General features: G+C 43.9%; 1 protein-coding gene across 5 annotated transcripts in view; it reads left to right on the plus strand.

Moving 5' to 3' along the window:
• The window catches only part of GABRA4 (gamma-aminobutyric acid type A receptor subunit alpha4), a 72897-nt gene extending 47783 nt beyond the window's left edge, over positions 1-25114 (plus strand). For all 5 annotated transcript variants that reach the window (XM_073342133.1, XM_073342129.1, XM_073342130.1 and 2 more), the window contains one exon: positions 23172-25114. In XM_073342133.1, the coding sequence (XP_073198234.1) occupies positions 23172-23705 (534 nt within the window). In that variant the 3' untranslated portion in view covers positions 23706-25114. The remainder of the gene's footprint in view (positions 1-23171) is intronic.
• The last annotated feature ends 302 nt before the right edge of the window (positions 25115-25416 follow it).

Below are 25416 nucleotides of genomic sequence, written 5' to 3' on the forward strand. Positions count from 1 at the left end.
GCCTGCAAGGAAGTTTGCCTAGTTATCCTACCTTCATGCCAAGTCAAATGGACTGAATTTCTGCACTAAGATTTTGAAAAGGGTTGTGTTTGAAAATTCTTGGGATTTAGAAAAGCCAGCATGAAGTCATTTGTCCATTGCAACCAGTCCCCTGGAAAAAAAATCTTTCAAAAAACATTCAGAATGTTTTGACTATTTAATAATTAAGGGAAGAACTTTAAATTGTTTGACTACAATAAGGATTTCAAAAGCCAATTGTACGCTGCAGTTGGTATTACTGCTCGAAATATAAGAGTTTCTATCTTCACTAAAGAAATATCAGTGGGCCAAAATATTGGCTGACTGCCAAAATGGTTAACACTGATAAGGAAAATAAACCTATTTTGAATTGAATAGATTATTAGAGGGTCTTATTTCAAGAACAGTCCACTTTAATTCATCTATTTAGTATCAAATTCAATGGATGCTAATATTAAGAGACACTTCTTTCATATTCACATTATTACTCTAGGAAGAAACAAATGAGAATAAAACTTTGAGAAGATGTGCTAGAAATAGCCAATCATTTTTATAACAATTTTCTCCTGCACCCAGCATCTCATTTGAGATACCTCATCTTGTCATAACCAGAATATATTTTGCTCTGAGAAAAGAAATCATAAATATATCATTCCGTGGATCTCTATTTTTTTTCAAATCATATCCTAGCATAGTCTTTTTGATTATTTATTATTGGTGTAACTCCAGCAATCAGTGTTAGGTGCTTTACAGGCTGTTAAGAAGATTGCTGCTCTGAATAGTTTATAATATAAATGGCCTTATCCTGCTCTCCTCGATATCAGTGGCAAAACTTCCATTGGGTTCATTGATGAAGGATAGGCCCTTCAGAAAATTGGCTCTAGTTTAACCTGAAAAAGACAAGCTTATTTGTTATGTAAATCATTTAGAAGACCAGGCAGACACAGTATCTGTGTGACCTGTGTTATTAGTGTGTAGCATGTTGTCCCTTTCATGGCCAATCTACTAAAGGACAATCTCCTCTTGCTGCCAGCTAATAGAGTTACTCATTTGAGTGGTAGAGGTTTGTGCAGGGAGTCATTACAAAGTCATTACACCCCCACATGCTCATTTGCCTTTAACAGGGAGAGTACAGAATTCACACTAACATAGTGTTTCTCATCGCCCCCTTTAGGTGCTACTTCATTAACAGCAGGAGGCCGTTATCCCCTAATGGAATTACTCTGTTAGAGCAAGTGGTAGCAATCTGCTTTGTGATGCTGAAGGCCATGGGTTTGAACCCTACTGATGACAGGGAGGGAGTTATTACATCTCCACCATCAACTCAAACAACTCAAATTTGTCCAACTTTCAGAAAAAAAATTTGCAGTCTTGTGAGCCAAGAGGCTGTTACCACTCTCCTCTCACAGGATTTACAACAGTCAGGGCCGGATTAAGACCTTTAGAGGCCCTAAGCACTGAAAAGATTATGGTGACCCCCATATAAAATTAAAAAATAAAAACAATACTATACTGTAAAATAAAATTTTATTTTTCGAAATGACACAAAACTTACGTGTATGCTGAAATTAAAATAGCTTCTTTCTAGATTTTCTGATTGCAAAATTCTGAATAAGTTCACCAAAGCTGACTCGACGAAGCATGTCCGCTTCCATACCCAATAGGGAAAGTGAATCAAGTCTGTCCTGACACATTGCTGTTCTCTGCGGGTTTTTTATTCTTTTCAGCTGAGAAAAAGAGCATTCTGCGGAGCAGTTAGTAATCATCAGTGTTAGAAAAATACGTAGTGCGATCTCTACATTTGGAAATACACGTTGTATTCCATCTTTCAGTATTGTCATGAAGATCAATGTGACTGAATTTTATTTTTCCTGTTTCAGTAAACTTTCCGTGCATATAACAGTGGAACTGCCGTACTTCTCCACCAGAGATTCATGTTCAAGTCAACAGGGTATGAGTCAACTAGCTTTTGGGAACCTTGTGAATATTGTTCGTCAGATAAGTCCATATCGTTTAGAAAAGAAAATCTACTTGATGCTTCTTTGTACACTTCACCTCTCCTCTCCATATGAGCTTCAAGTGAATCAATTATAGTATAGTAAGTAGATATGTGAAATTTGTCTCTAGGATTCAGTGCTGTTTCTGAGTAGGTTTCAGAGTAGCAGCTGTGTTAGTCTGTATCCGCAAAAAGAAAAGGAATACTTGTGGCAACTTAGAGACTAACAAATTTATTTGAGCATAAGCTTTTGTGAGCTACAGCTCACTTCATCAGATGCATACAGTGGAAAATATAGTGGGGAGATTTTATATACACAGAGAACATGAAACAATGGGTGTTACCATACAGATTGTAACCAGAGCGATCAGGAAAGGTGGGCTATTACCAGCAGGAGAGCGGGGGGTGGGGAGAGGGAACCTTTTGCAGTGATAATCAAGGTGGGTCATTTCCAGCAGTTTACAAGAACAATAGGGGGGGAATAAAAAAGAGGAAATAGTTTTACTTTGTGTAATGACACATCCACTCCCAGTCTTTATTCAAGCCTAAATTACTTGTATCCAGTTTGCAAATTAATTCCAATTCAGCAGTCTCTCATTGGAGTCTGTTTTTGAAGTTTTTTTTCTTGAAGAATTGCCACTTTTAGGTCTGTAATCGAGTGACCAAAAAGATTGAAGTGTTCTCCGACTGGTTTTTGAATGTTATAATTCTTGACGTCTGATTTGTGTCCATTTATTCTTTTACGTAGAGACTGTCCAGTTTGGCTAATGTACATGGCAGAGGGGCATTGCTGGCACATGATGGCATATATCACATTGGTAGATGCCCAGGTGAACGAGCCTCTGATAGCGTGGCTGATGTGATTAGGCCCTATAATGGTGTCCCCTGAATAGATATGTGGACACATTTCAGAGTAACAGCCGTGTTAGTCTGTATTCGCAAAAAGAAAAGGAGTACTTGTGGCACCTTAGAGACTAACCAATTTATTTGAGCATGAGCTTTCGTGAGCTACAGCTCACTTCATCGAATGCATACCGTGGAAACTGCAGCAGACTTTATATACACACAGAGATCATGAAACAATACCTCCTCCCACCCCACTGTCCTGCTGGTAATAGCTTATCTAAAGTGATCATCAAGGTGGGCCATTTCCAGCACAAATCCAGGTTTTCTCACCCTCCACCCCCCCACTCTCCTGCTGGTAATAGCCCATCCAAAGTGACAACTCTCTACACAATGTGCATGATAATCAAGGTGGGCCATTTCCTGCACAAATCCAGGTTCTCTCACCCCCCTCCAAAAAACACACACACAAACTCACTCTCCTGCTGGCAATAGCTCATCCAAACTGACCACTCTCCAAGGGTGAGAGAACCTGGATTTGTGCAGGAAATGGCCCACCTTGATTATCATGCACATTGTGTAGAGAGTTGTCACTTTGGATGGGCTATTACCAGCAGGAGAGTGAGTTTGTGTGTGTGTGGGGGTGGAGGGTGAGAAAACCTGGATTTGTGCTGGAAATGGACCAACTTGATGATCACTTTAGATAAGCTATTACCAGCAGGACAGTGGGGTGGGAGGAGGTATTGTTTCATGATCTCTGTGTGTATATAAAGTCTGCTGCAGTTTCCACGGTATGCATCCGATGAAGTGAGCTGTAGCTCACGAAAGCTCATGCTCAAATAAATTGGTTAGTCTCTAAGGTGCCACAAGTACTCCTTTTCTCTATGTGGACACAGTTGGCAACGGGCTTTGTTGCAAGGATAGGTTCCTGGGTTAGTGGTTCTGCTGTGTGGTATGTGGTTGCTGGTGAGTATTTGCTTCAGGTTGTGGGGCTGTCTGTAGGCAAGGACTGGCCCGTCTCCCAAGATTTGTGAGAGTGTTGGGTCATCCTTCAGGATAGGTTGTAGATCCTTGATAATGCGTTGGAGAGGTTTTAGTTGGGGGCTGAAGTTGATGGCTAGTGGCGTTCTGTTATTTTCTTTGTTGGGCCTGTCCTGTAGTAGGTGACTTCTGGGTACTCTTCTGGCTCTGTCAATCTGTCTCCTCACTTCAGCAGGTGGGTATTGTAGTTGTAAGAATGCTTGATAGAGATCTTGTAGATGTTTGTCTCTGTCTGAGGGGTTGTTTCTGTTGCACTGCTATCATTTGCTTGTTTTTTCCTGATTTGCTTGCGGGACTGGGCTTCTTTGTAGTTAGTATCAGGTTAGATATCTTTTGATATGTCTTCAAATGTTTTGAAATCATTCTTCAAAGTGTGTAAGTGGTCTGCTAATGATTGACAGAGGTCTGCACATGTTTTCAAATCCAATTCTTTTTCTTGGAGAGCTTGACTTGTGTGGTAAAAGTGTTGTAAAATTTCATTCCACATGGTCCACATGAATACAAACTCTAGTTCTTGCATCTTGTTTGCAATGTTTTCTGCCTCTCGTATAGTTTCTCCCTTTTGTGATTGGTCTTCAGCTATACTTTCCAATGCATCCACCATCTTTGAGTAGGACTCCAGAATTGCACTTGTTGCCACTGCATGTGCCTCCCAGCGAGTATTAGAAAGAGATTTCAACACACGATCATTGCCCAAAAATGTTTTAAGAACTGCCCATCGGTGTGTTGAGGCAGAGAAAAATGTATAAAGTAACTGGACTGTTGAGAAAAAACTTACTGCCACCGGACAACAATCAACAGCACTGTGGCCAACAAGCTTGAGAGAGTGTGCAGCACAAGGTATGAATATGGCATATTTGTTCTGTTCTGAAAGCTTCTTCTGCATTCCTCGATAACGCCCTGATATGTTGGCAGCGTTGTCATAAGACTGACCTCTGCACTTTGAGAAATCTATTTTGCAAACTTGGCACAGATAATGCAGTACTTGATTTGCCATTTCTTCACCAAATTTTCAAATTGAGGAATGTTATAAATCGTTCAACTGGTTTTCCATCTGTGGGAGACGCATATCTTAGTATAATACTCAATTGATCAGTATGTGAAAGATCAGGTGTAGAGTCGACAGATAAACTGAAGTACCCAGCAGTACTTATTTCATCCACAATAGCTGAACGAACTTTGTCACTCATTAGACCAATGAGTTCATCACATATTGTCTTGGATAAGTGTGTTGGTTTACCTTTGCCAGCATTCCCATATTTTGAGATATGGCCTGCTAAAAATGGGTCAAATTGAGCCACAAGCTCCAACAGTCCCAAGAAATTTCCATTCTGCAATGATCCAAATGTGTCATTTGATCCCCGGAAAGGCACACCACGTTCAGCTAATGTTTGAATAACAGCTGTAACACGCTGCAAGACATGTTGTCAGTATTCACGCTCCCCTTTAATTTGTTCTTCCAATTTTTGTGTCAATCCATAGCCCTGTCTTCGATTTAAATATGTCAACATTGAATCTCTGTGAGTAGTGCTATTTTCATGTTGTTCAATTAAAACAGTATTCTGTCAGTCACTAAATCCATCTGCAGCAAACCGGGATGCTGAAGGTTTATATGCAAAAAGTTTGCAAACAAAACAGTACAGAGACCCTGTTGATGGTGAATACGGTAGCCATTCTCAAGTGTATTTCTCACCTTTCGCTTTCATGCCGAAAAATATTTTTTGTGGGCAATATCTTGTTTGTTTGCCATTGGTAAAAATCACTATGACGTGATTTCTCAAAAGGCCCAGTGTGGTGTTGACAGTCATTTGGTCCACAATCTATCCAGTAAGCTACATCATCGTACTGAAATCAACCCACGTACTAGGATCTTTTCTTCTATTATTTACAGCATGAGCAGGTTCAGTCTCTGACACATCCACACCATCTACAACAATGTCTGTTTTACCACCAGGAGTAGGATGATCAGTTACAATCTCTGACACATCCACATGTTCTGGAATGGTGTTTGTTTCACCAATAGAAGAAGGGTCAGTCTCTGAAGCACCTACAGGTTTTGGAACGATGTCTGTGCTACTGAGAGAAGATGTTCCTTTTGATGGATTCGCTTTGAAAAATGTCAGCTTTGGAAGATTTTGAAAAATTTCACTAGTTTTTTGTTTGTTTTCTTCCGCCAGTTTACGTTTGTGTGCTCCACTCAGTTGGTTATGTTTCATCCTGCTCCTTATCTCAGTTATCTGAACTTAAAAAACCCAACAAATTATTACACAACATACACTATTTTATGGGTATGTGTGTATGTATGTATGTATGTATATATATGTATGTATGTGTATATATATATATATATATATATATATATATAAGAAAGAAAAAAAACAAATCGAGAACGTATAGCTCAGAAGAATATATCAATAATAAAACATAAATTTATTGCAATACATGATAGGATCTGATTTCCTTGCATTATTTCGATCTACATTAGTAGGACGCCCCCCTGGTTTAGGTGGGGATAAGTAATAAAAAGAGAACAGACAAACGGGGGAAGAGCGTGTAGTGGAGTGTAAGGAAGTCTAACAAAGTTCTGATTTTTCCCATGATGACTATTTCAATGCTTTTTTTGAAATATCAATTTTTAAAAAAAAAAATCTTTTTTTTTTTGTGCCCCCTGCTTTGCTGGTGCCCTAAGCATGTGCTTAGTCTGCCTATTGGGTAATCTAGCCCTGACAACAGTCATCCACATTTTTCTCACCTTCAGACTAGATTACAGCAATGTACTTTACTTCTGCTGATGCAGAATTCAGGTGCCTGCCTCCTAAGTGGGGGCCACAGCTGAGAATGCATAATGCCTGTGCTCAAGTCTGCACTAAATTCCATGATGTTAGTGATAATCTTTGAGATCCTGAGCAGACTGAAACTTGGCTGTCTGAAAATCCACATCTTGCACTGTAGCCTCTCCTAGCAGTTACAACCAAATGGGAGGCTGTTGCTGCTGGTTTCTGGGATTGACCACACCAGAGCCAGCAGCAGAGCTGCTTCTTCAATTGAAGAAATCCCGGAACTGAAGCAAAATACAGAAATGGAGATTATCAAAACTGTCTAAGGGATTTGCACATGCTATTCCCATTAACATTAATGTGAACTGGGCGTGCGGATCCTTTGGGATTTGGAAACACTCACTGAAAATATTCTTATTGGATAAGATTCACAGCTGGCAGAGCCAAGACTGCAGGTTTCTGGCAGCAGAAAGTCCTCTTAGAATGTGATGCATCATAGTACCCCCTACCTAGCTGGAGGTTATCAGACTGGCGGGTACACCCAAAGAGCGGGTGGGTCTGGTCAGAGCAAGGATGAGGTGCCTGTTTTATTGGCAATAAGTGATATGGCAGGCAGGTGGCATTGCAGGAAAGAGATCTTTATTAAGCATGCTATATTAGACCAGTGTTACATACTCCAACTCTACTGTCCGGGATGTAGCCTGCATTCCTGAGTGCCTGCTGCCACACTGCATTTGGTTTTTCCTGAAACCTGACCAGGTTCCTTTGTTCAGTTCCACTCATCCTTCTCACTGTGTCAGTGAGCCACACAGCGGAGTCCGTCTCCTAGCAACACACTGGGTGCAGCTGATCCTGGCAGGGGCTGCCTGGTTGACTTTGCTTCCTGATTGTTGGAGGGGTAGAGCTAAGATATTACTTGACTCATCAGCATCCAGAGCTTGCTGGCTGATCAATGTGTTCCATGTCTGCTGACGTGCTTGGTCCTGTTTCCTGTGCTTGCGCTTGTGCCCACTTCAGTTCCTGCCCTTCATCTTTCCTTGACACCTCTGGCTCTGCTTTCCCCACCACTTCTCTGGCTCACTCATTGGCTCTGTTTTTTGGCTTCTGATCCCTGGTTCTCACCCTTGCCTTTGCTCTCAACTATATCCATAGCCCTGACTCCAGCCCATCTCAGTTCCACTCTAACCTCCAGGCCAGGCCACTATCATGGCTCTGACCATTAGGCCTGACCGTCTACATTCAGATCATGATCCTGACAGTTTGTTCAGCCCAAGAGACAAAGACCGGCGATCAGGCTTGGCTGCGAGTTTGATCTCCATTACCCTGAGGGAGTTAATGGACACCTTGCAGATGCTGGAGACTCAGATCATGGTTCTGCAGGTGCAGGTCTTGCTGCCCAGGTCCCTAGGAAACCAACGATTCTCTCGCTGGCCCAATTTCCCAATGACTGCAGGGAATTTTGCAGCTTCCTGAATCAGTGTTGGCTCCTGTTCATGCTACAACTCCTGTCATTTCCCACTGACTAGGCTCTAGTGGAGCTCATTATCAGACTATATTCACTTGTCTAGACACCGTATCACAGTTATGATTGCCCCATTGACCTGCAGCCCAGGGCTGGCTGACAGTCCCTTCAGTCATATTTACTACCTCTCAGAACCAGAACTCCAAATGCTCCGGGAATACCTCAGTGAGAATTTAGAGGAAGAGTTTGTTCATCCTTCTACCAAGGGGCCCCCGATCTTTTTTTTTGTGGCAAAATAGATGGCTCCTGGTGCCCTGTGTTGATTACCAGGCTCTGAATAGAGTGACAGTTTGAAATAGATACCCTTTTGAAAGACTTGGCTTGGCCAGAGTTTTTTCTAAACTGGACTTTTGCAGAGGCTACAGTCTGGCTTGTATCAGGGAATGCAACAAGTGGAAGACTTCACAGTTGTGCGCTTGATATGGCCATTTTGAGTAATTAGTTATGCCATTTGGGCTGCGTAATGCTCTGGCTACATTTTCAGCATTTCATGAATGACATTTTCCAGGACATGTTGGACTGATTTGTTGAAGGGGCTGTGTGATTGATTGGTGGAGGGGCAGAGCTAAGCTACTACTTAACACAGCAGCAGCTAGAGCTTGCTGTCTGCTCAGTGCGTTCCATGCCTGCAGCTGCACTTGGTCCTGCTTCCGGTGCCTGCTCCTGCCCAGGCTACTCTTGAGCCTGTTTCCTGCTATCTGCCGGGAGAGCACTACGGCGGCGCGTAGACACTCCAGGAAGTTTTTGGAAAGCGTAGGGGACAATTTCCTGGTGCAAGTGCTAGAGGAGCCGACTGCGGGGGAGCTTTTCTTGACCTGCTGCTCACAAACCGGGAAGAATTAGTGGGGGAAGCAAAAGTGGGTGGGAATCTGGGAGGCAGTGACCATGAGTTGGCTGAGTTCAGGATCCTGACACAGGGAAGAAAGGTAAGCAGCAGGATACGGACCCTGGACTTCAGGAAAGCAGACTTCGACTCCCTCAGGGAACAGATGGGTAGGATCCCCTGGGGGACTAACATGAAGGGGAAAGGAGTCCAGGAGAGCTGCCTGTATTTCAAGGAATCCCTGTTGAGATTACAGGGACAAACCATCCCGATGTGTCGAAAGAATAGTAAATATGGCAGGCGACCAGCTTGGCTTAACGGTGAAATCCTAGTGGATCTTAAACATAAAAAAGAAGCTTACAAGAAGTGGAAGGTTGGACATATGACCAGGGAAGAGTATAAAAATATTGCTCGGGCATGTAGGAATGAAATCAGGAGGGCCAAATCGCACCTGGAGCTGCAGCTAGCGAGAGATGTCAAGAGTAACAATAAGGGTTTCTTCAGGTATGTTAGCAACAAGAAGAAAGCCAAGGAAAGTGTGGGCCCCTTACTGAAGGAGGGAGGCAACCTAGTGACAGAGAATGTGGAAAAAGCTAATGTACTCAATGCTTTTTTTGCCTCTGTCTTCACTAACAAGGTCAGCTCCCAGACTGCTGCGCTGGGCATCACAACATGGGGAATAGATGGCCAGCCCTCTGTGAAGAAAGAGGTGGTTAGGGACTATTTAGAAAAGCTGGACGTGCACAAGTCCATGAGGCCGGACGAGTTCCATCCGAGAGTGCTAAAGAAATTGGCGGCTGTGATCGCAGAGCCATTGGCCATTATCTTTGAAAACTCGTGGTGAACAGGGGAAGTCCCAGATGACTGGAAAAAGGGTAATGTAGTGCCAATCTTTAAAAAAGGGAAGAAGGAGGATCCTGGGAACTACAGGCCAGTCAGCCTCACCTCAGTCCCTGGAAAAATCATGGAGCAGGTCCTCAAAGAATCAATCCTGAAGCACTTACATGAGAGGAAAGTGATCAGGAACAGTCAGCATGGATTCACCAAGGGAAGGTCATGCCTGACCAATCTAATTGCCTTCTATGATGAGATTACTGGTTCTGTGGATGAAGGGAAAGCAGTGGATGTATTGTTTCTTGACTTTAGCAAAGCTTTTGACACGGTCTCTCACAGTATTCTTGTCAGCAAGTTAAAGAGGTATGGGCTGGATGAATGCACTATAAGATGGGTAGAAAGTTGGCTAGATTGTCGGGCTCAACGGGTAGTGATCAATGGCTCCATGTCTAGTTGGCAGCTGGTGTCAAGTGGAGTGCCCCAGGGGTCAGTCCTGGGGCCGGTTTTGTTCAATATGTTCATAAATGATCTGGAGGATGGTGTGGATTGCACTCTCAGCAAATTTGCAGATGATACTAAACTGGGAGGAGTGGTAGATGCGCTGGAGGGCAGGGATAGGATACAGAGGGACCTAGACAAATTGGAGGATTGGGCCAAAAGAAATCTGATGAGGTTCAATAAGGATAAGTGCAGGGTCCTGCACTTAGGACGGAAGAACCAATGCACAGCTACAGACTAGGGACCGAATGGCTAGGCAGCAGTTCTGCAGAAAAGGACCTAGGGGTGACAGTGGACGAGAAGCTGGATATGAGTCAGCAGTGTGCCCTTGTTGCCAAGAAGGCCAATGGTATTTTGGGATGTGTAAGTAGGGGCATAGCGAGCAGATCGAGGGACGTGATCATCCCCCTATATTCAACATTGATGAGGCCTCATCTGGAGTACTGTGTCCAGTTTTGGGCCCAACACTACAAGAAGGATGTGGATAAATTGGAGAGAGTCCAGCGAAGGGCAACAAAAATGATTAGGGGTCTGGAACACATGACTTATGAGGAGAGGCTGAGGGAACTGGGATTGTTTAGTCTGCAGAAGAGAAGAATGAGGGGGGATTTGATAGCTGCTTTCAACTACCTGAGAGGTGGTTCTAGAGAGGATGGTTCTAGACTATTCTCAGTGGTAGAAGAGGACAGGACAAGGAGTAATGGTCTCAAGTTGCAGTGGGGGAGGTTTAGGTTGGATATTAGGAAAAACTTTTTCACTGGGAGGGTGGTGAAACACTGGAATGCGTTACCTAGGGAGGTGGTAGAATCTCCTTCCTTAGAAGTTTTTAAGGTCAGGCTTGACAAAGCCCTGGCTGGGATGATTTAATTGGGGATTGGTACTGCTTTGAGCAGGGGGTTGGACTAGATGACCTCCTGAGGTCCCTTCCAACCCTGATATTCTATGATACTTCAGTTCCTGCCCTTCTCCATCCTTGACACCCCAGGCTCTGACTTCTGGTGCTGCTTCCTGATGTCTCCATTGTATTGGCTCTGGCTTCTGGCATCTGGTCCCTGGCCCTGACTTCCAGCTCTTCTTCCTGATTTGTCTCCCACTCACTCATTGGCTCTGATTTTCAGCTTCTGATCCCTGGTTCCCAACCTTGATTCTGCTCTTGACCATGTCCCCAGATGTCCCATGGTCCTGACTCTCAACTCCAGCTTGGCTCAGCTCTCCTCTGATATCCAGGCCTGGCCACCTCCAGGGCTCCAACAATTAGGCACAACCATCCATGTCCCAATCATGATCCTGATGCCTGGTAATCATTCAGAGACTGTCCCGGGTATACTGCTGGAGAGCTCTATACGGAGCCTCAATCAACGGAAGCTTAAAGCTGCCCTTCTGTGGTGGAGGTTGGCTGTACTGCTCCCTGCTTTTCTCTGGGGTGAATCCTTAGTTGGATAATCACTGCACCTTCTAGGTTGCCTCAAAGCCATTTAGTTTTAGCTTTTCCCCCACTAGTTCTTATACCTCCAAAATCCAAGACTTTAAATGTTACCCATTGCCTGTAGGTTTGTGTAATTCGGGTATTCAAATGCTTTGCTGCTGTGGCAATAGGTGCTCTAAACAAAAATGAATAACAATGTTTCCTTGTGCTGTTAGTATTGTCATTATGATATTGTCCCATCCCTTTCACCAAGGGGCATACTCCACAACTTCTAGACCTGCACAGTTTCGGGAAACATTTCATGTAGAAGTGGAATGCTATATTAGGTCTATATTGTGGTTGGTATCGTAGTGCCTTATCTAACTCCCATTCACCTCAGTGGAATTGGACTGGGTTTTTAAACACTTCTATTGTTGCTTTTGCTGGTGCTGTTTGATATTCTTTCAGGAGCCATTCTAACTGTTATGGGGTTGGCTGAAATCAGTGCCTTTCTGGATGCAATGTAATATGACTCGTCTTTGCTTATATTATAGTTGTTTATCCATATTTTAAGGATAAACTGTAATTCAAAGGCCAGAATCTAAACTCAGTTTCACTGGTGGAAAATCCAGTGCAATCCCCTTTATTGATAACAGATTTATACTAGTGTAACTGAGAACAGAATTTGGCCCAAAATCTCCAAATATGCTTTCTAATTTCCAGGTATTGGGCATTTTATGGTGCCAGCAGATGATGTCCAACATTCACCAGAATCGCACACACTATTCTGGTTTATTGTACAATATTATATAGTGATGGTATAAAATGAAGTGTAATCTGTATGGTGTCTTCAGAAATGTAAATTTTAGTGTGAACAACAGACTCTCTCTCTCTCTGTATACTTAAACTTTTTTCTTATTATTGCAGGAAAATAGTCTAAATACGTGGTTAGCCCATTTTCAGTGGCTAAGACAACTTCAAAACAGGGCTTCATCGTGATTAAAGGATTAGATTGCTCCTGCCCTTATTTGCCTGTTTAGGGAAGTAGCCACCCCTTCATCCCACCACCCCACCCCAACACCCCTCCTTCTCATAGTGCAATGGGGAAAACTGGGGCTCTTCCTTGCCAAGATCAACTGGATGGGGAGGGAATGGATAGGAGTAGGAAGTAGGAGGAACCCTGGATTCACCTCCTCTTATTCACAAGCAGCAGTAGCTGATTGGGCGCACAGGTGGGGAGTGGGGCAGAATTAAGCTAGGCCATGAAAACAAATGACAGGGCAAATGGGGGCCAGGGGATGAATTGTGACTCTGAGTCATAATTCATTCTTTGCTCTTGGGGCCATGCAGCTGTTTTACAATCTAGCCCATACTGATTGGAGACTTGCTATTCATAACGGGCAAAATTCTCTCCATCCACATAAAACTCAAGTAACCGGACTCTCTGCAGGTAAAGTGCAGAAAGGGGTGGGGGGTGCTTAAATCCAAAACTCCCAACCTGGGACCAGTGTGCAACTGTTTCTCCACAACTCCTAGCCCGGCCTATCGGCTGGAATAGTGGCTGTACCCCTCTGTGTGCACGATATGTGAGACTAATGGATTCATATAAATGCTGATCAAACCTGTTGCCCACCCACATCGTAGCCTTCCATGCTGATCTGTGCAGGGCTGCCATGGAGACACTATCTGTGGAACATGGAGGAGAATGCAGGCACTCTTATACAGCTGCTTCGCCCCAGTTCTCTCCCCATACAGAGATTATATAGTAAAAAGGGCTTTGGGCTGGCCCTCTGCACTGCAGGTGGATGTCACCCAAGTAGAGCCAAAATGTATTATGTGCTAATAGCTCTGTACATAAGAGATTAATACCAGCTCCCATTTTAAGAACTCCAGTGCTATCCTTTCTGCAAACCAGCACTGTTGGTTTGGACAGCGCTCGTTAGTAAATCACATCTGTTTTAAGCTTTGCAAGCCTTCAGCTGACATGTGATGTGCACAGTCTGGTATACAGTCAGCTTACAGCGATGTCACAGCAAATGCACATTCCAACTCTTACAGAATGTATAATTTTATTTTAGTTTTCATTTAGATATCTTAAAATCTGCTTGGGATTGTAAGCAACCCTCTTGCAGAGGTATGCAAACTGCACATCCGTGCATGCAGCATACATTTTGAATAATGACTTAGCCTTTCTATTTCAAATGGAATAATTAGTGTTTCTTTCAGGAAGTATCATTTCCCCTTCTTTTTACACAGTAATTCAGCCCTTCACTTATTCAAGCTGCAGCACCATAAATAAATAAACAAACAAGGCAATTAGCAGCCGGCAATGGAAAAGGAGATATTTAAAACCTAAGAGAGATTCTGAAATAAACATATTGCAACTGAACTGGCATATGCTGTGGGCGGCCAGTTACATTGACGTCAATTTCTTGAGGACATATATGAAATTGCAGGGACTGTGTTTTACCTTTTAGATTAGAACATGTAAACTTTTGAGGATAGCAGGTACAGGTGTGTGCATGAAATATACTCTAAAACTAGAACATTTTGCAACCAGAAAATGTCATGGTTACATTATTTGCATTATGAAAAAAAAAACAATTCTACAATATATCAGCTCATGGTCTTGGTGCTAAAGGGAGAGTTGTTATATTTTTATGATCCTGCAATTTAGCCTTTTCTTTTGTTGATGTTTTGAAAGTTACTGTTGAGCTTTTGTTGTCAGGACTAAAGCAGAGTACACAATTTGAAACACACATATTCGATGAATTAATTTTTTTTTCTGTTTATGGGAAATCTTCAAGCAGAACACAGTTTCTTCAAATGTATTCCTTATTGGAGTTTATTTGAGGAATATCTTTTAAAAAAACTTTAACCTATAAACTGATTACTGATACTACAAATGTGAGCTGTATTGTTTGTGTGATTGGTCAGATCAGTCACATGGCACTGTTTGTGTTCCCTGATTACATAAGCACTTCTGGTGCTAGAACTTGCATGTTTGAAGTTAAAATTTCAGTTTCTGTGAAAACTTGCACATGCAATCTTTGAAATTCACTTTCCGCATACATGTTGCCAGTAAAGCTTGAGTGCTCTGGTGTTTGCAATCATCAGACACAAAAGGGGTAAGGAGACTTTTTAAAGAATTAATTAATATTAGTAGATATCTCTCTCCCCCCGCCCCCCGATTGTTACATAGATTTGTAAGGCTGGAAGGAACATTGAGATCATTTAGTCTGACCTCCAGAATAACACAGGTCACAGAATTTCCCTGTTACCCTTGTACAGAGCCCATTAACTTGTGTTTAGCTGAAGCATATCTTCCATGAAGGCCACCAATCTTGATATGAAGACATTCAAAGATGGAGAATCCACCTCTTTCCTAGATAGTTTGTTCCAGTGGTTAATCACCGAATCTGCTGAAAAAAATAAATTGTGCCTGATTTCTAGTTTGAATTTGTCTAGGGTTAACTTCCAGCCATTGACTCTCGTTATGTCTTTCTCTGCTAGAATAAACAGTCCTTCAGTAGCTGGTATTTTCTATCTGTGAAGGTACTTCTACACTGTAACCTCTGACTTCTTATAGGAACTGTGACCATTGTATTTATTTTTTATCTCAAGATTTCTTTTCTAGATTTGAAAATTGCTTCCTTTTCATTCAGAAAGTCTAACATCTCGAAATAACCGTGCCTTTTTAGGGGTTGTATGTATTTGTGATAGCTGGAAATGTAGACTCAATTTTAGATGGAACAAGGCCTCCCCTAACTTAGATTGCTCTGAACTTGTTGCTTTATTTAGAGCTACCCCTAAATGTTCAAACTTGTCTAGTAGTGATAACAGCTCTTTTCAGCATGTTGTGTTTTTCTTTCATTAAGGATTATGGGCTATATTAGGAAATCTTTTAAGTTCTTCTTTATTGTCCTTTCCCACATTTTGGAAGAATCTGTTGGTTCAGTACTCTTCATACAAATGAGACCAGTTTATCCATCAGTTCAACTGTAGCGTGAGTCTGGAGAATCAGTTATTGCTGGCAGACATACAAAATTGTTTTCCCACATTTCAGAAAAATCATTTAGCTGTGTATCATTAATTCCTCCAAGCCACATAAAGCAGGTTTGCTATGGTAGGTAATCTGTTGACCAAGGGAGAGATTCACAAAGGCACTTAATGACTTTTAGGTATCCAGGAAAGCATGGGATTCACAAAGGCTGTGGTAGGCATCTGGGCTCCTTCTAGAGTGAATGGGGAGAGAGAGGCACCTAAGAATGGAATTTGCTGAAGCCAGCACTCTGAGCAGGGAGCTGCAGAGGAGAGGGGTGTGCCCTAAGCCTCACGCCTCTCAGGGAGTTAGGAGCTTCTGCTTAGGAGGAAAAGGAGAAGCTACGCTGCTTTTAGCCTAGTGGTTAGAGTGCTCACTTAGGATGTGGGAGACCCAGATTCAGTCTTTCCCTTCTGCTTGATGAGAAGAAAGGATTGGAACAGCGATCTCCCACCTCTCAGGTGTGAGTGCCCTAACCACTGGGCAAAGGCATTTTCTGATGTAGGGCTCCCTCAGTCTCTCCTATTGAAGCTGTTACCCTTTGGATAAATAATGATAGGAGCAAGGGGACTGGCTTTCCCACCCTCTGGTGAGGGCCCTACCCACCAGGCTACAGAGTCATTCTTTCTCTCTCTCTGGTCCAGTGGCTCCTTATTTATCCAAAGTGCTTCAGCTTCAAAAGGAGAGAGTGAGGAACCCCCTCCCCGACTATCCCATAGCTCTGCGGTTAAGGCCCTTGCCTGAGAGGTAGGAGTTGCCAGTTCAATTCCTCTGCCTTAGCAGAGGGGGATATTGAACCTGGGTTTCCCACATCCCCTGTGAATGGTCTGACTGAGCTAAAAGTTATATAATCATCACCAACATAACTACAGGCCCCAATCCAGTAGGTGAGCACTGAACTCGTATTTTCCCTTGCTTTGGGTATCACGCTGGGGCTTAGACTTCCAGATGCCTCAAGTGAGGCAGCAGTGCGTGTGCCCAGAACCAGAAATATAGGTATCTAGGGAACTTTTACAGCAGAAAAGTTTTTTAGGCACTGGGTGTGTTTAGGCACCTATATGCTTAGGTGGCAGCTGAGTGGGAATTCTTTGAATGTCAGTCCTGCCTAAATGTTGGATATAGGCTCAAGTAGCAGTTGGGGCACCAAAGTCCCTATATGAATCTGGCCCCAAATTATCATGCAGAACACCACAGTAAAGCTGCTGATGTGACATTTGCAACAGCTCTGTTTTTATGTGATTGCTACTTAAATGTATTAAATAGCTAAGATTGGTACAGTGCCTTGAGGATGCAACATTGAAATGGCAGTCTGTTTTCAAAGTATTGTTATCACTCTGCCAAACATGGCTTTCCTGAATTCCTCATATACTTGCTTGTTTTGGAGCGAGGTGTGTGTGTGTGTTTAGTCAGACGGACAGGAGTTATCGAGAGTAGTGCCCTCGTTGATGAGGTCTGCTGCAGTTTGTTCATTAGCGGTGATGGTAAATAGCCACGTGACTTTGGAATTCTAGCTTGTTTGCTCTTAGACCTGTTCATTTCCGCTTCTAAGTCACATTTTAATGTTTTATTTTTTATGTTAGTTGGATATTAGTTGAAGGAAAGGAATGCTAGTGTATTATATATAGTGGGTTTTGATGGGTTTTTTTTTTTAATCACAGTACAGAGATGACATGACATGTAATCATTTGGTAGAGGGATATGTACGTGTTTCACTTAGTGTAATAGCTCAATATTAGATCTTTTCAGTATTTCAATATGTATATTGATTAAAACAAAAAACTGGGGTGAACATCGATTTTTCTGCTGTTTTCAACAAAATAAAAATGTCTAATTGAATATAAAGTAGTTGTTAACTTTCTGTTGCCAAGATGAAATGCATGCTGTGAAAGGGTATATGGAGTACATAAAGAGAAGTTTCCACCCACTTGGCCTTTTAATAGCAGTAATTCTAAATCTGCATGGTTTTTTGCTTCATAACATAATTTGAGGTTGAAAATACTGTATGTGGAGTGCAGTCATTGCCTTTGAAAAGTCAGCATTTGCCAGCAATTACCACAAGTGGCATCTAGGAGAGTACAGTGTGTCAGAATCCTTGGGCCACAATGTGTCAACTTAGAGAATAGGGGCCAGATTCCCTGGTAAATTCCAGCTGCTTTGAGTTGCACCAGTGATACAAAGCAGCTAAACCAGGTTTATCAAGAGCTGGATTTAGAGCTGTTTTACATCACCAAAGGAGTAAGAACATACCAGTGAATCTGAGCCCAGAGTTAAAAATATGAATGTTGTTGTGATAGGGGGATTGGAGGGCAAGGGGGTCCAGTGGTTAGTGCACCTGACTTCTGGCCCCTTGCCCCTCAGTCAGGGCGGTAGTGATATCTGTTGCTGACCTTAGGCCAGTAATCTTCAGCTTTCCACCAGCATCTGGGCTTCAGCCCTTAAAGGGACGTGGTATGGGGACCTGGGCCGTCCCAATCCAGGGCCCTGTGGAAAGCAACACTGGCCAGGTCCTCCCTGCAGTAAATCCAAGTTCACTTCTCTGGGCTACTTCCTATCAGGAGGCCCTTCAGTTTGGGGCTTGGCCCCTATAGTGCATTCAGTCTCTCAACAACCACAAAAAAGTCCAAGGGCCCTACAGGACCTACTGTTCTCAGAGGGGATGGTGGTTGGAGAAGCACGGTCTGGGGGGCCTTACCTGCTGGGTGGTCCCCTCTCAGGCTCAACTTTCTGTCTAGCTTCCTAGAGAAGCATTCCTCTCTCCTGCAGCCTGTCCATCACCCCTTGCCTGGGCTTCTGAGCCCCCACTTAACCGGCTCCTCCAGGTGGTGCATGCTCAGCAAGCCTGGCCGGACAAGGCTACTTGGTCCCAGTATTGTCTTTTTAACACTTTTGGGCCCTATGTGGGGTTTGTATACCCCATCACATACCCTCCCACTCAGCCACCAAGTTGTGATGTCACAGGGCTGATCCACATCTCCTCTGGCTCATAAAAGAAATTGGCATTTTTGTTTTTCCTGCCTGTGCATTGGGAGACATGGAAGCTATATGGCTGCAGCGTGAGATACCACTGTACGATGGACAGATTGTGGTCTTTCATGGAGTTCAGGAGAGATGCATGGTCTGCTACTAGTCAGAAGGGCTGCCCCCATAAGTAATATCACAGGACATCAACAGCTGATTTTCTCAGTGACTAAGCCAGGGCCTCTTTCTCCAGTGAATGAGCCAGGGCCTCTTTCTCCAGTGAGTGAGCATGCCACCTCCCAGGGGAACAACTTTCTACTGAGACAGAGGATGGGATGCTCTTCTACACTGAATTCCTGAGACAGCAGTGCCCTGAGCCTGACGTCGACTGCATCCGTTTGCATAATAAATGGTTTTGTGACCTTTGGGTGGAATAGCACCAGTTCCTGGCTCAACTGGTCTTTCAATGCTTTGAATGTCTCATCACAGTATTTCATCCAACAGATTTATTGGGGCTGTCAAGGTTCCTTCCCCACTCTGAACTCTAGGGTGCAGATGTGGGGACCTGCATGAAAACCCCCCCAAGCTTATTCTTACCAGCTTAGGTTAAAACTTCCCCAAGGTACAAACTATTTTACCTTTTGTCCCTGGACTTTTTTCCTGCCACCACCAAGCGTCTAACAAATATAACAGGGAAAGAGCCCGCTTGGAAATGTCTTTCCCTCCAAAATCCCGCCAAGCCCTATACCCCCTTTCCTGGGGAAGGTTTGATAAAATGAGTTTATTACCCCAGTTTGCATCGGTGAACACAGACCCAAACCCTTGGATCTTAAGAACAATGAAAAAGCAATCAGGCTCTTAAAAGAAGAATTTTAATTAAAGAAAAAGTAAAAGAATCACCTCTGTAAAATCAGGATGGTAAATACCTTACAGGGCAATCAGATTCAAAACATGGAGAATCCCTCTAGGCAAAACCTCAAGTTACAAAAAGACATAAAAACAGGAATATACATTCCCTCCAGCACAACTTATTTTATTAGCCATTTAAATAAAACAGAATCTAACACATATCTAAGTAGATTGCTTACTGACTTTTTACAGGAGTTCTGACTTGCACTCCTGCTCTGGTCCCGGCAAAAACAACACACAGACAGAGAGAACCCTTTGTTTCCCCCCCTCCAGCTTTGAAAGTATCTTGTCTCTTCATTGGTCATTTTGGTCAGGTGCCAGCGAGTTTGTCTTAGCTTCTTAACCCTTTACAGGTGAAAGGGTTTTTCCTCTGGCCAAGAGGGATTTAAAGGTGTTTACCCTTTCCTTTATATTTATGACAGGGGTACTGAATCCTTTACCAGGTCCATCAAAGGGTCAGTAATGGTAGCAAAGGTGGGGGTACTGTCAGAGATTCATCCCCAAAAGTCCCAATAAACAGTGACCTTGCTTCTTGGTGGAGGGGATGGAGCAATCCGCTAGGGCTTGGACTTTGTCCACCAGAGATCGTAATTGTCCCCCTCTCACTGTATACCACAGGTAAGTGACTACTTTGGCAGCCAGGTGGCACTTGATTGGGTTAGCCATCAACACTGCCTCCATAAGAGCTTGTAGTTTGCAATAATGTGCCTTATATGGTTATCCCATCTTCACCGTATACGAAAATACTGTTAATGTAGGTGGCTGTTTATGCCCCATGTGGCCACAGCACTTTATCCATCAATCTCTGAAAGGTGGCAGTGGCCCCAGGAAGCCCAAAAGGCATGGTCTTAAATTGATACCACCAAATTGGATGGAGAAGGCAGCTGTCTCTTTAGACTCGGGCGTCAAGGGTATCTGCCAATACCCTTTCATTAGGTCAAGAGTGTATTATATACTCTGCTGCATCCAGGCTACAAAGTCCATCTCACCAGACAACAAGTCCACATTGAGGGGTAGTGGTGGACCCTTACTGCTCTGGTTTGGCCCCGGTGTATGGTCCTTTACCAAGGACAGTCCTTCCTCTGGGTCCTTGACATCTCCTAGGAACTCCCCTTGTGGCACCCTTCCTCGGCCACTGTGACCATCTCCTGTTTTCTGAGGTCTTTTGGCCTCGAACCTGCCTCCACTAGGGATCCTGCCTCAGGATAACCTCTTCCAAAACCACCAGTCACACCCCAGGATGACCAGATAGGCCAGGTCTTTGGCCACTCCAGGATCTTGGTGCAGTTTTGCACAGTTAATTTCATCTCTCTCATTGCGTAGGGCTGTATATTTCCATTGATGAACTGGAGGTAGATCATAACTCTGTGCTTCCCTCCTGGCCCCCCTGGTTCCCTGACCAGGGTTTGGCTGCAGCCAGAGTCTGTCCGTCCTTGAATGGTCACTCTGTCCACTTGGACTAACGTTTTCCTTGGGCCCCCTCTTCTGAGCCTGGCTGTCTGTGGTCTAGGCCTGCCCATAAATACAATCCATGAATAGGCAGTCTTGCCAAAAATTGCTTTGTTGCCCACAGGCAAAGCAAACCCCTGCAGTTGAAGTCAATCCCATCACTTCTTCTCCCTGTGGAAATGGCCCCTGCGGGCAAAGTCACTCCATTGGGTCCAGATCCCTCCTAACAGAGTGAGGTTGGACTTCTGGGCTCTTTTGAGACCTTTGTATCCTTACCCCTGGGTTTGGGCATCCCAGTTCCCAGGGAACCTTTGGCTGGATTCGGAGGTCAGTAATGTATATGCCCTGGGTTCATGCCGGTGTTACTTCGGGCATTTTTGCTTTGGACCCGAGGGATCTGAGAGAGTTCTCTGCCAGGGCAATGACCTCTGTGAGAATTTCAGGATGTTGCCTTCTAATCCATGTACACCCCCCGTAGAGAGGATCTGTGCTCCCTGTTCCATGCCTACCTTCTGTGGCACCTGTGCAACCCTCTGGCACCACCAGCAATGTTCTTTCAGACTCTGGGCAATGGCCCAGGGCTGAGTCCCAATCAAGAATTCCTCCTGACAGAACCACTGGTGGTAGGTTTGGGGAGAGGTTCAGGCACCCAGAATTACTGCCCTGACTTGAGTGTTATCCTGGGTGGCTACCACATCAAAGACCCATTATTCAGCCTGGACCAGGCCTGACAAGTGGAGGGCCAATAGGTTGGCCCAGCTTTCCACTGGCCACGGAGTCATGTCAGTGACTCTCTTGAATGTGAGGAGGAATGCCTCTGGGTCATCTGTGTGCCCCATCTTTGTCAGTTTCACCAGGATGGATGGCATTAGGGTGGCACCTCCCCCTGCCCTGGTGAGACTTGCTGCTGCCCCAAGTGGCTGTATGAGTGTAATAATCTGCTTGATGAGCTGCTGCTGTGTCCCCATTTCTTTAATCAGCTGCTGTTGCTGGGAAGAGAGTGCTGGAGCCATTAGCTCTGCTACTGCTGTTGCTGGGCTACCTGTTAATGGTTTTCCAGGGCCCACTTCAGCAACTTCTCAAAATCTATTTGTGCCTTCCATCTCCCCCTCTTTTCTGGCCTACTTTCAGGTCTGGGACACTATGCTCCCCACATTCTCTTCCATGTGTGATGGGGGCTCAGAGGTCAGGGTGGCCTAGTGGTTAGCACGCCCGACTTCTGCCCCCAGGCCTCCCTGTCAGGGTGGTAGCAATATCTGTTCCTGACCTTAAATCCAGGAATCTTCAGCTTTCCTCCTACATCTGGGCCTTGGCTCTAAAGGGGTGTGGTAGTGGGACCTGAGCCCTCCCTCTCCACCGGGCAGCAACAGCAGCAGGATCCTCCCTGTAGTAAGTACAGGTTCACTTCCCTGGGCTACTTCCTGCCAACAGGGCTTTTCTGTTTGGGGCATGGCTCCTATAGGCCAAAAAGTCAGTCTCTCTCAACTGCCCCCCCCCTGCCCCCTCCAAAAGTCCAAAGGAGCAGGGCCCTGGGGTAGATGGAGAAGGCAATGTGTGGGGGCCTTACCTGCTCTGTGGTCCACACTCAGGCTCAACCTTCTGTCTAGCTTCCTGGAGAAGCATTCCTCTCTCCTGCAGCCTGTCCACGACCCTTTGCCTGCGCTTCTGAACTCTCATTTAGCGTGGGCCAAGTATTTGTCTTTTAAGTCCTTGAGGCTCAGTATGGGCTTTTTGTGCCCAATCACAGCCCCAAAAGGGAGAAAAACAAGCTAAGAGTCCTTAGATTAATGGTATCAAGTTTAAATTGATGTCACTTGATGCTGGTAGTTTCGGATTTGGCCATGTCGATATTATAGCTAGTAGGAGATTTCTTGTTCATAGTTTTGGGGTTTTTTAAAGTTCATATTCATGAGCAGATGGTATCTTTGAACTTCAGGATCAAGCTAACTTTGATATGAATGAGTATTAGCATGATAGGGCTTGTTTAAAAAGTTCCCATCACTTCTATTTGTGTCTATTTTAAAAATGACTAATATTATTTCTTGTAACTTTGCAGACTACAGATGCCAATTCAAATGTGAGGAAAAGAACAAATGCCATGGCACAGTCAGAAGCCGATGGTGGGAACCGAACTGACACAGCAAACAGTTCCACCCAACCTTCTGGGGTAACTCAGGGGTCTTCTGACATTACACCCCAGTCTCTTTCAGCATCAAGTCCAAACCCGTTCAGTCGCCTCAGTGTATCAGAAACATTGTCTTCTGCAAGAGCTACTCCTCCAGCTCCTCCCTCCACCCCAATTTTAACTGGATGCATAACCCAGCATACCACAGCTGGATCCCCATCTATTCATCATTTACTTGGATCTAGACTGGAGCAGATTCAGACCACAGCTAATACGGTGGGAGCATCTGTAAAGCCGTCTGCTATCTCTCCGTCTCCTGCTCCCCCTGCTTCCAGCTCTGGCACTAGTAAGATAGACAAATATGCACGCATTCTATTTCCTGTCACATTTGGAGCATTTAACATGGTCTACTGGGTAGTGTATCTATCCAAGGACACCATGGAAAAATCAGAAAGTCTAATGTAGTTTTGCTGCTATGTAGTAGTTTCCTTAATTATTATAACACATTTGTTGCAGGGTTCCTTCTTTTAAAACATTTTTTTCTTAAAAAAGAGACCATTAATTCTTATTTTACAAGGCTCTGTGCTAGGTTCCTGCCGCAATGAACAAGTTTATTGGGACAATTAACTAACTCATCGCTGAGTGAAGGGTAAGAAAATTGACTTATCTCCCCCAAATGGGTATGCAGAACTTGCCATGGGGGGCAGGGAAGGAGAGGAACAGTGATGGGAAGCAAATAGAATGCAGACACACACATTTATGCAGTGTAACATGCACTGACTTTTAGTAGTATGCCCTAATGATTATTACGAATCCCTGAGGCCCCCAGCACCACTGCCAAGGTCCAGCAATGCATTTTCCACTATGACTTGCAGTGACTGTTTTGTGGATATTTTTAAATGCTGCCAGAAAGGGACTTTTCCCTGCTAGATTAAAGCTGATGAAAGAAATAATGAGTAGTGACAGAAGAAAACAGAGGGAGTCCTACTGGTGGAGGGTTGGTGGGCGGGAGAGGGGGTGAGGGGAGCACTGTAGAAAAGAATTAGGCAAAGGAGTTGGAGAACTCCATATATTTTTACTAAGCAGTATTTTGTGCCGCTACGTAGAAAATTCTCTCTGAATTAAAGGATGAGTGAATCTTGTGGAGTCTGAGATTTTATGAACCTCTGGAACTAATTCTTTTGGGTTTGCAAAACCAACTTAATAGCCTGATCCTTCTTTCATTTACACCATATTTAACTTAAGTGTAGTTATTCCTAATTTACAACTGTGTAAGACAGAGAAGAAACAGGCCCATGATGCTTAAGTTTTGCTTAGAATTCTTCCTTCTCTGGTGCCTTTCCCCTGTTTTGTTTTTCACTGTCTGCTCTCCTCCTTTTTTCACCATTATTTTTCCCTTTTGCACTGTTTCTTGTAGCCTTCCCTAACCAGAATGCATACCCAATAGTGTTTGAGTTCAAGTGGCTTTAAAATGGCAAAATGAGTTTGCCCATTCTTTCTATGGTTACGGGTATAGTACAATTGTAAGGAAGGGAGGTCAGTTCCTTTGGGAAGTAGTCATGTCACATAAATAAGAGGAATACTTTTCTAGATGGGGTAAGGTGCTTTTCCTCTCACCCCAGCCTGTTTTAAAATTGCTCAATAGCAGTAAAGTGCTCTCCTGAATGGTTGGAGTTAAAATGTGCAGGCAGGTAAGTATTTGGAGTTCTTGGATGAAGTGAACTGTTTAAATCTACCAGAGGTCTTGTTTATCAATTTCCTTTCTACCATACTGGGTAGACGATATGCTGATTTTAAAAAAAATTGCTTGTACAAACTTCACCTGGGTAGCTAAATTAACTTCTCTTCAATGTATAGACTTAACAGACGTATTGGAGCATGAGCTTTCGTGGGTGAATACCCACTTCGTCGGATGCATGGATGCATCCGACGAAGTGGGTATTCACCCACGAAAGCTCATGCTCCAATACATCCGTTAGTCTATAAGGTGCCACAGGACTCTTAGTCTTGATCTGTAAAAGCAGCAAACACGGCTACCCCTCTGATACGTCTCTGCAATTGACTACCAAAAATAATAGTCTGGATTCTCAGCTATGCTCCGGCATATTTGGGGATATGCTTGGGTGGATTAGTCCCCAGCTGGAATAGAGTAACATAACTGACTCCTAAGCCACTC

Source organism: Lepidochelys kempii, chromosome 4, assembly GCF_965140265.1.
Source record: "Lepidochelys kempii isolate rLepKem1 chromosome 4, rLepKem1.hap2, whole genome shotgun sequence".
Lineage (NCBI taxonomy): Eukaryota > Metazoa > Chordata > Testudines > Cheloniidae > Lepidochelys > Lepidochelys kempii.